Source organism: Hibiscus syriacus, unplaced genomic scaffold (assembly GCF_006381635.1).
Source record: "Hibiscus syriacus cultivar Baekdansim isolate YM2019G1 unplaced genomic scaffold, ASM638163v2 tig00111100_pilon, whole genome shotgun sequence".
Taxonomy (NCBI): Eukaryota; Viridiplantae; Streptophyta; class Magnoliopsida; order Malvales; family Malvaceae; genus Hibiscus; species Hibiscus syriacus.
The window spans coordinates 219,919-231,110 of record NW_024062985.1 but is presented as its reverse complement, the minus strand read 5'-3'; the positions used below and the strand labels follow the sequence as shown (position 1 = coordinate 231,110).

Here is an 11,192-nt window from a genome sequence, read left to right as displayed (position 1 = left end):
TTTATACATTTTAGAAAAATAATATTTTGATCTAAGTATTAAATTATTTTTAGTTGACTAAATATTTTGATTAATCACTCTTTTCATCCCTCTCAACTTTAAATTCAAACAAATTAATCTATGATTTTACGTAAAATCTTTAAACACTTATGAAATATTAATGTAAAATTAATTCATATTCTAACTCTAAACTTTGTTCACTTCACTTACAATAATATTATGATTACACGTTAAATTATAAAACAAATATACATTAAATATTTTCAAAAAGAAATTAGATTTGGAGTGAGAGTGAGGATTGAATTGAAAAATATGATATAAAAATAAAAAAACATTTAAAAAATATTATATTATATTTTTTTGTTTAGTTTTATTTAAAATATTATCCAATCACAGCTAGGCACATGTCATGTAATGACAGAAAATATTAATATCACCATAAGTTATTTTTATTTATTTACTTTTAAAATTTACATTGAATAAATTATTTTCTCTTTTCAAGAGGGTCATTTTGCTTAATTAAAAAATTGATAGCGACTAAAAGGGTGTTTAAACCAAAAAAAAAATAAACCAACTAACTATAATTTTTAAATTTTGGACCAAAAAATTCACTTTTTAAATTTACAAGACTAAAATGTACTCTCTCTTTTTAATTTAGTCTATTAACTTTATATTTTACTTAATTTGATTGTATGAATATAATTGTTTACAAATTCTTTATTCTCATCAATTTATTGATTTATTTATACTCTTTTTTTAATCTTAGATTGTATTTGATATTTTAAATACCATTATAAAAAAAAATGAATATATATATATATATATATATATATATATATATATCTTATATGGTTAGAGAAAGTAAAAATATTAAAATCAATATGTATCATAATACTATAAATAATTATAATTAAATTTATATAAAAACTCGAACAACTCAAATTTCATAAACTTGACTCGACTCGAAAAAAAAATTAAATTAAGTTTGAGTCTTAAAATATGACTCATCAACTCGAATAACTTAAAAAAAATTTAACTTAACTCGATCAAATATTCACCTTTATGCATATTCAATCGTTTAGGTAATTAATCAATTGTCTTAGAAAGGGTTCCGCATTTTCATCATGTTAACTTAACAAATTAATTGTAACCACATTTTGGTTTGGAGATGGTTCAGAAATGATTAGGGACGCAAAAGAGAATGGCTTGTTCCCAAGTTTTCATACCTTTTGAAGTGGCAAAATAAATAACAATTACTTTTCTACAGATTTGCATTTTAATACAAGTACTCTTGGGTTTGTGTTTATTTATTCATTTACTTATTTAGAATTATTATTTTTTATCTTTCACTTTTACAATCTGTCTTAAACTATTGTAACATATCATTTGCTATTTATTCAATTATTTGTTAAAATATATGATAGTAGATTAAAATTATTTATAAAAAAATATAATGTATTAAATGTTGTGGAAGACGGCTATCGGATAGAGCAAAATCGCAACTGATAATTTGAGAAAATAAAAATGAAGATAAAAGAGACACAAAATTTACGTGTAAAACCCCTAAAAATTTAGGGTAAAAACCACGGGCAACGGTAGAAGAATTTCACTATGAGAAAATAGGAATTACAACCTCTCTCGATCTACCAAGGAGAAAACAATGATAATTCTCTCTCGATAAAAAGGAGAAAACAACTCTCAAGAAACTCTCTAAATTCTCTAGTATTGGAAGAGAGCTAGAATGCTTTGGGATGGTTTTGAAGCTAAATGAGCTAGGGTATTTATAGTTGAAGCTTTAAGAACTAATTTATAAATATCCTAAATTACAATGGCTAAAATTGAAGTTCTACCATTTTCAAAATTCAGCAATAGCTGCTGTCCCTTTTTTTTCCAAGCAGCATCGAAAGTTACATTTATTATGCACACTTAAATGTAACTTTCAGTGCATAGTCAACATTAAATAATTATTCATATTAATAAAATATTAACAATATCTGTACATATATACATTAATGTTATAAAACTATTAATATTGTAAACTATTATATTCTGTGTTTTAATTCCACAAACATTACAATTGAAATTTTTTAAAGAACGTAAATTTAAATACGTTTACATATTTGAAAAATAAAAATATTATTAAGAAAACTGGCGAATTACGTGGAAGATTAGATGACTAATAATGATATTATACTTAGAATTTTTTTTTTTTATAATGGTTTCAGAAATTGTTACGAACCTTATCAACTGATGCCATCAGATCAGTATTGGCACGTATCTTTTATTTTATAATAATAATTTGATTTTTTATACCTATTGATAAATAATTATTTCAATCAAATTTAAAATTGAATATCAATTAAAATGAAAAAGACACCAATCCTCTAAATTATTTATGGATTTTTAAATTGCACCACACAACGTGGCAAAATTAAAAGCGCGATGAGCAAACGGAATTCTGTAATTAACCTTTTATTCCCGGGGGAAATAAAATCTCTCATCCCCTACCTAGCTTTCACTATTATTTTCCAAAATAATTTATAAGGGGAAAAAACACAGTTATCCTTGATTTCTGAATTGAATCTTCCTTTCCTCACTCTCTATTGGACATCAAAATGGTATGCCCCAAAACCTCTTTCTATCAATCAAATGGATTTATCTTTTATAATATTATTATTAAGAGAAAATCGCCTCAGTGACCAAAAAAAAGTTATAATATACGATTTTAACCAACTTTTTTTGGATTTGCGAAAATGACCAACAAAATCGCAACGCGAAATAAAAATCGCAACGCGATTTAGAAAATCGCAACGTTGAAAAGAAAATCGCAACGGTCAAAAGAAAATCGCAACGCGATATTCTTCCAAGAATCGCAACGCGATTCCAAGAATCGCAACGCGATTCAGAAAATGAGTAAATTCTTTCAAAAGCTATTGTATTTGTTTCTTTCTTAAGAATTTTCTCTAAAAAGATAGTATCCGCGCGAACGTGTCGAAGACACGTATTACCACGACCACGACCACGACCACGACCACGACCACGACCACGACCACGACCCGAGACGAGACGGCGGCGGCGGCGCGCGAGAGTCCCCCTTGTTCTCTTTCACTCAACAAGGAAATGGGAAATCCAAGCCTTAAATACTCTTCCCAATAGTGTTTCCAATACTATGTGGGATTGAGCATTACTCAACACTTCAAAGAAAATATAGCAATTTTTGTAGCATGTTTCCCGCTTAATCCATATTTAAAAATATTAAAACATTTTATCATATTAAAACTATATGTATAAGTTTGAATTGAAATGTAGATATCTACAACTATTTATGTTATTGCGGTTCTAAGAAAATCGACAAACGTCAAAATCTTAAGATCTAGAATGTGTTGTTTACTTCTTTTTTTATTATAGATTTTATCGAGAATTATTTTAATATAAATTTGTAGGTTTGTTTGATTGATATTTTGTATTCTACTTGATTATTTAGGTTTGGATTTTTTCACATATTGCATTTGTTATTGTTAGGCAAATTCATCATCTGGAATGGGTGTGGGTGACGATTGCAAGCTCAAGTTCTTGGAATTAAAAGCGAAGCGAAACCATCGGTTTATTCTGTACAAGATTGACGAAACGACACGAGAGGTGGTGGTAGAGAAATTGGGAGGTCCCCAAGATATCGAGGCCTTGCCTGAAAACCAATGCCGTTACGCTGTCTTTGATTACGATTTCGTTACCGACGAGAATTGTCAGAAATCCAAGATTTTCTTCTTTACATGGTACTATGATTAAACACACTCGTTTTTGAATCTGTTATAAAAAAAAATGTTAAAGAGTATTTTGTGGTGGGAATAGGGCACCTGATACGTCAAGGGTGAGGAGCAAGATGCTTTATGCAAGCTCAAAGGACAAATTCAAGCGGCAATTGGATGGGATTCAATTTGAGCTGCAAGCAACCGATCTTAGTGAACTCAGCTTGGACATCATCAAAGATCGAGCTCACTGATTCCATTCATGCCATTTCCATTACACTTTTTTATTATTTATTTGCAAGAGCTATTTTTTTTAAAGATATAAAAAAGATGATTGTATGAATAAACCAATTAGAATCTAAATTTAATATCTAAGCTACGGAAAACTCACTAGACTATCCAATATATTTGAAGTATCGTGTCTTGGTATTTAATTTACTTTTGCTATTGGCTTTTCTTATGGGTCATTAGTCCTGCAATGGTATCATGAATTGATATGTTATCGGCCAACATTATAACGGTCAATATTATAACGGCCAACAATAGAAATTGTTAGTCAAAAAATTATATATATTTTTTGAGCTTGAGAGTCACATTAAGTGTAAAAATAATTTGAGAATTGTATTATTTTTTTAAAGAAGTTCGAGGAACTCAAATTATCATATACCATTAAACCTTAAAAAATATATATAAATTTTGGTTGAGTATATAATGTTATATATTAATTATTTTTGAAAAAGTTTAAGGACCTTACATTATCACATACCATTAAAAATAACTCATATCTAACACGTGTGTTAATATATTTTTAAAAGGTAAAAAAAAATTCTTTTCAAAAAATTGTCCCTCGGTCCCCCCCAGCCCCCAAAACGACCCCACCCACCCACACGTTCCCTTTCCCGTTGCCCACCGTTTCCCTAGATTTCTTTTTCTTAATTCCCTCCCTCCCTCCATCTTTCTCTTTCATCCCAAAATACCAATAATTTAAGAGTAGGGATCTAAGGTTTAGTGATTTAGGAGTTCAGGGTAATGCAAGGGTGATGACTGATCAATGATCGAACATTGACATGTAGGTAATTTTTCAATGACGGAAATGGTAGCGGGAGATGACTAGAGAAATTTGAAAATAAGTTTGAAATCAAGGATTTTAGAGTTTTTTATTTTATAGAAATTTGATTTTTTTATAGATAAGTCATAATTTTAAGTTTTTTATTTCAAAATAAAAATTTTAAAATTTTATAAAGTTAACACATGTCAGATAACAACTAAATTTAACGATACTGATGGATAATACACCTAAAAGTTTAACAAAAAAATAGTTAGACATATTTTTAACGAAAAATATTTTAGACATAAATTTAATTTAATATATAACTTGAGCACTTATTTTTGCATTAAACCTATTATATATAATAAACAAACTGCTTCAATGGTTTAGTCACATAGCATAGGTGAAAAGTCAGGCATAAAACTAGGTTTGCCACTAAAATCTGGATCATAATTCAAGCAATAGTGGTAACATTATATAAAATAACAATGCCTTCAGGTGTGGCATATTAGCACCAATGTCAACAGTTTTCCAGGAAGCTCATGTCATTGTTAATGGGGAAATCCAACAGCAATTGCAATGCAGTGTCCGATGAATCTTCAGACTCGTTCGAGCAAGATGAATCCGATCCGTCCATTGGTTCCTCAGTGACTGACTTGAAGCTCTTACACTCTGTTTCCTCGATTTGATTGCTTGCTGGGGTTGAGGAACCTGCTATGTTGGGGCAGGCATCGACCGTAACAGCCGATGAAGATGCCTGTGATATCGGGCTTCGACAAGCAGTCGAATGTTCCGTGTTCAACTTACGAAACGATTCACCGACCTCCGAATTCCATAACCGAAGAAAATAATCCGAGTCTGGTTTCAGAAACGGCGGATAATTAGAGTGCAATGAATCCTTGGAGAGGCGAGCCTCCGCTTCGAGTCTAGCACTCTCCCATTGAGCCATGTGGCGAGTCCCGGGAGATGAAGGTGCGGCTACGGTTGGACCGCCGCAAGGGGGAAAGGGCTTGTGAGTTTGTGGATCAATCCCCATGCAAAGTAGGCGTTTCCTGAGGTGAGTGTTCCATAGGTTCTTAATCTCATTATCCGTTCTTCTGGGTAGTTGAGCAGCAATGGCAGCCCACCTTGAAATTCAACAAACATTCAAACAAAACCAAAATTCCCAAAGAAAGCTAACCATTTAAAAAAAGGAATACCTGTTTCCAAGAATGCCATGAAGCTGAATGACAAGCTTCTCTTCTTCAAGGGTGAAGGGGCCGCGTTTTATGTCGGGCCTAAGATAGTTCGTCCATCGAAGCCTGCAACTCTTGCCGCATCGAAGAAGACCTGTCGGTGAAGAAATGTTGGTTAAAAACAAATAGATCTAAACAAAACAGGCACATGAACTTGAAATATCAGTAAACCCTAAAAATCTTAGCACTTTGCGAGTGTCAGCTTTAGTGGACACAAAGAAACATCCAAAAAGTAGTATAAAAGAAGCATATAAGAACAACCCCAAGAAAAAGGGTTTTCTTGGACTGAAGCAAACCTGCAAGCTTAGGAAGAGAACGCCAGCTTCCATGGCCGTGTTGCTTTATGTAATTTACGAGGATCTCGTCTTCTTCTGGTTCCCATGGCCCTTTCTTCAACCCCTTCTTCTCACAACATGGCTTCCTCCCCATATTTGTTTTTGGAGAAATCAACAAGAGATGGCGTATTTTGAGAAGAAACTTCACCGAGTTCCTGAGTGACAAGTGTTGTGAAGTTAAAACATATAAAGAGGTGCAACAAGAGAGAGAGAGGGAGATGCTTTAAGTGCGAGTTTGATCTTATCTAGGCAAATCGAAACCGATTATCAAAAAAATAAATACAAAGAAAGATCAGTCCATCAGTGAGTTTCAAGCTGGCTTCTGCTGCTGGTGCCTTTTTTTTTGTTGTTGTTCAATCAATATGCGGTATACAAAAACAGTGCAACTATTAATGGTTGACAAAATACAACACAAAAAATTGAAGACAACTTGAAATCATCATGGAAAGAAAAGATAATGACAAAACAACAGTGAAGAGAGTTTAATGAGGGCCGGGGATTCCTTGTTTTGAGTTGCATAGTAGAAAAAAAAATTGAAAAAGAAACCAGGGGGACTGCAGTGGAGGTGAAGAAGGAAAGCATTAATGATGGGATTCTCTTGGAACAGGACATACAAACATTAATGAGGAAAGACGGTGAGTAATGTCTATGAAAATGACATGCATTGTCAGGGTAGTTTTATCGTAATACACTTTAATTTAAACTTAATTTAAAATGATTTTAATTTAAAATGTTATAAAAATTTGTATAGTATGTTTAGATTTGTATTTAATGATGTATTGTTTAAGCATATTATATTATATTTCGTATATGTCTCGATTATCTCATTAAACATTCTGAAGTTTACTCTGTTTATTTATTACATATTGTAGGAATTCGTTTTGTTAAATCAACTTTGGATTGCATTCTAGAAGCCACAAATTCATCTTCAACATTTATCAAAGTAAATCCATTTTGTTTCGAAACTTCTAGAATAATGGCATACATATGTGATTATTTTTATTAGGTGGTTATGTATCGATGTGTTTTTTGACATGTTATATTATGTTTGATATGTCAGTTATATATTCATGTTGTAAGTTATATAAATTGATAAGTATGTCATGTTGGGAAATAAACTGAGTACCAGTAATTTTTCTATAACCAGATTAGTGAGAATGCGAAATAAAAACGGAAAAATAATACATGAAATTGATAACGGAGTTCAGCCAATTTGCTTACGTCTCCGGACTGTTGTAGATCTTTTACTAAGAGAGAATTTACAGGTGTTTACAAAACACTCACTACTCACAAGAAAGCTCTCTAGTATTGGGAGAAATAAATGATTTTTGGGATGATTTTGAAGCTAAATGAGCTAGGGTATTTATAGTTGAAACTAAGGACTTAATCTTGTAAATACCCTAAAGCCTAGGGATTAATTATGATTATCCCATTATCATTTTTCAACAAACATCTACTAAACTTTGAAAAACTATTTTTCAAAAGAAACATTTACCAAACTTTGAAAACCATTTTCAAAGAAACATTTACTAAACTTTGAAAACCATTTTTTCAAAGTTGGTTGCCAAACTTGAAAATCATTTTAACAATACTTTCAACAATCTCCCACTTGAAGACTGATTTTAATCTGTCTTTAAACCTCGATCAATGCAACAACTTTTATAGTCTTGTTACTCTAGCATGCCAACTGAAGTTTAACACAACTTCAGTTTGTTTGTAGTCTTTGTCAACATGTCTGCCGGATTTTGAGCTCCACTTATCTTTTCAAGTTTCAAAATCTCATCTTCCAGAAGAGACCGGATAAAATGATATTGCAATTGTATGTGCTTTGTCCTGGAATGAAAAGACGGATTCTTTGCTAGATGTATAGCACTTTGACTGTCGCAATACAAGACATTGTTTTCTTGTTTCTTGCCTAACTCTTCCAAGAAACTTTGGAGCCAAACCATCTCCTTGCTGGCTTCCGTAACATCGACATATTCTGCTTCAGTTATAGAGATAACAACTATCTTCTGTAGTTGAGAAACCCACTGCGGTTCCTCCTAGAGTATAGACATACCCTGTAGCGCTCCTTCTGATGTCAACATTTCCGGCTAAGTCAGCATCTACATAGCCTGTCAGTATCGTATCTCCACCTTTGAAACAAAGTGTTTTGTTTGTGGTACCCCGCAGATATTTGAGGATCCATTTCACTGCTTCCCAGTGTATCTTGCCCGGATTATTCATGTACTTGCTAATAGCTCCCACTACTTGAGCAATATATGGTCTGGTACAAACCATGACATACATCATACTTCTAATTACTGAGGCATACGACACCTTCACCATGTGTGCACGTTCTTCCTCCATCTTTGGTGACTGTTCTTTGGAGAGTCTGAAATGAACACCTAAAGGTGTACTTACTGGTTTAGCATCTTGCATGTTGAACCTGGAGAATACTTTGTTGATGTACTCAGCCTGTGATAATATCAAAGTCCCCGACTTTGTGTCTCTCTTGATCCTCATCCCAAGAATCTGCTTTCCAACGCCCAGATCCTTCATAGCAAACTGCTTCGACAATTTTTGCTTCAAATTTATAATCTCTTGCATGTCTGAGCCTGCAAACGAGCATGTCATCAACGTACAACAATAAAATAATGAAGCTATTGTCGAACCTCTTGATGTAGCAACAATGATCTGCTTGGCATCTGGTAAAACCATTGCTACCCATGAAGCTATCGAACTTCTTGTACCACTGTATAGGAGCTTGTTTTAAACCATACAAGCTCTTCTTCAACTTGCATACCAGTTTTTTGTTTCCTGCCTCTATGAAGCCTTCTGGTTGCCTCATATAGATTTCTTCCTCCAAATCACCATGAAGGAAAGTTGTTTTTACATCTAACTGCTCAAGATGTAAATTTTCTGCAGCTACAATTTTCAACACCAGTCTGATTGTAGACAGTTTTACAACTGGAGAGAAAATTTCATTGTAGTCAATACCTTCATTTTGCTGAAAACCTTTGACAACCAATCTTGCTTTGTAGCATTTGCTCCCATCGTGTTCTTCTTTGATCCTGTAAATCCACTTGTTGTGGAGCGCTTTCTTGCCTGGTGGTAATTTAGCTAATTCTGACGTCTGATTTGACATAAGCGAGTCCATCTCATCTTTCATGGAAGACTCCCACTTGATTGAATCCTCCACTTGAATTGCTTCATCATAGCACTCTGGTTCACCATTGTCAGTCAGCAACAAGTAGTGCAAAGAAGGAGAATACCGTTGGGTTGGTTTTCTCAGTTCTGGTGTGACTGGTTCTTCTTGAACTGCTTCAGGACTGATCTGAACATCATTTCCAGAAATCTCCTCGAACTCAGTAAATTCCTTTGTTTCAGCTTCAGTATTGGAGCCACTTGATTCTATGGTTGACCTGTCTTTTACATCACATTCTCATTGAAAATGGCATCTCTGCTTCTGATGATCTTCCAATTTTCGTAGTCCCAAAACCGGTAACCGAACTCATCACCGCCATAACCAACAAAGGCACATTTGTTGGACTTAGCATCAAGTTTACTTCTTTCAGCAGAGTCTATGTGTACATAAGAAATACAACCAAACACTCTTAAGTGTGAAAGGTTTATTTCTTTCTTGCTCCAAACTTCCTCTGGTATTCTGTCATCCAAAGGAATTGAGGGCCCACAGTTGATCAAGTAAGCTGCAGTGTTGATAGCTTCAGCCCATAGAAATTTGGGCAATCCGGCATGTATCCTCATGCTTCTGTCACGTTCATTCAGAGTTCTGTTCATGCGCTTTACTACGCCATTCTGCTGCGGTGTCATGGGAACTGTTGTCTCCATCTTGATCCCATTGTTTGCGCAGAAATCTCTGAATCTACGATTTATGTACTCTCCTCCATTGTCAGACCTCAACCGCTTGACTTTCAGACCAGTCTCATTTTCCACTATGGCCTTTCATTTTCTGAAGGTATCAAATACTTCTGATTTCTTCTTCAGAAAATAAACCCACACCTTCCTTGTAGAATCATCGATGAAGGTGACATAATATAATGAGCCTGCAAGAGATGGAACTAAAGATGGTCCCCATACATCAGTATGAACCAACTCTAACTTTTCATCCTTAGGTGTCTTACCAATCTTTGCAAAGCTGACTTTCTTTTGTTTGCCAAAGATGCAATCCTCGCATAGTCCGACATCTACATTCTTTAGATCAAGTAACTTCCCCTTTGACAAAAGTGTCTTCATCCCTTTCTCGCTCATATGGCCAAGCCTTTGGTGCCATAGGTTTGTTTTTCCATCAGCATCTGCTACTGTAATGATATTCTCTAAATTTGAGGTTATATAGAGAGTACCAGTTTTCTTACCACGAGCAATGACGAGTGCTCCTTTAGTAATCTTCCATTCACAGCCTGAAAAGGTTGTGCTAAATCCTTCACCATCAAGCTGTCCTACGGAAATCAAATTTCTTTTGAGGCCAGTAATATGTCTCACTCCTTTCAGCGTCCAGGTGGTCTGGTTTGGCAACTTTAATCGGATGTCTCCTTTTCCGTCGATCTTTAAGGTTTCATCATCGGCTAGATGAACCTTCCCAAAATCACCACTGACATAGTTCTCCATGATTTCTCGGCATGGGGTGGAGTGGAAAGATGCCCCTGAATCCAAGATCCATGATTCAATCGGAGTGTTGACGCTTAGAATCATAGCATAACCTGTCTCCTCTTTCATGTTGGCAGATTCCTGTGCATCAATATCTTTCTTCAGTGCTCGACAATCTCTTTTAAAGTGACCCTTCTTGCCACAATTATAACAGGTAAAATCTTTCTTTCCTGTTCTTGAT

The 11,192-nt window shown here is 34.0% G+C and overlaps 2 protein-coding genes across 2 annotated transcripts; one reads left to right on the top strand and one right to left on the bottom strand.

The window, feature by feature from the left end:
• The first annotated feature begins 2,442 nt into the window (after nt 1-2,442).
• LOC120153526 (actin-depolymerizing factor-like) lies at nt 2,443-4,000 on the top strand. The gene is made up of 3 exons (XM_039165463.1): nt 2,443-2,460; nt 3,523-3,773; nt 3,850-4,000. Exons 1-3 carry the CDS (start codon nt 2,443-2,445, stop codon nt 3,998-4,000), a joined length of 420 nt encoding a protein of 139 aa, XP_039021394.1.
• A 1,258-nt stretch (nt 4,001-5,258) lies between these two features.
• LOC120153396 (transcription factor MYB17-like) lies at nt 5,259-6,805 on the bottom strand. Its single transcript, XM_039165354.1, has 3 exons — nt 6,326-6,805; nt 5,994-6,123; nt 5,259-5,921 (listed from the first exon to the last, which is right to left on the bottom strand). The coding sequence occupies exons 1-3, from the start codon at nt 6,456-6,458 to the stop codon at nt 5,315-5,317; spliced, it is 870 nt and encodes a 289-aa protein (XP_039021285.1). The 5' UTR covers nt 6,459-6,805; the 3' UTR covers nt 5,259-5,314.
• Nucleotides 6,806-11,192: the final 4,387 nt, after the last annotated feature.

Bases quoted from the DNA above. Each gene is read 5' to 3' on its own strand.
- LOC120153526 (XM_039165463.1), top strand. The intron at 3,774-3,849 runs GTACTATGATTA...TGGTGGGAATAG, and splicing joins AAGATTTTCTTCTTTACATG to GGCACCTGATACGTCAAGGG.
- LOC120153396 (XM_039165354.1), bottom strand. From the start codon at position 6,458: ATGGGGAGGAAGCCATGTTGTGAGAAGAAGGGGTTGAAGAAAGGGCCA. The intron at 6,124-6,325 runs GTTTGCTTCAGT...CTTCACCGACAG, and splicing joins TTCTCTTCCTAAGCTTGCAG to GTCTTCTTCGATGCGGCAAG. The intron at 5,922-5,993 runs GTATTCCTTTTT...TTGAATTTCAAG, and splicing joins CATGGCATTCTTGGAAACAG to GTGGGCTGCCATTGCTGCTC.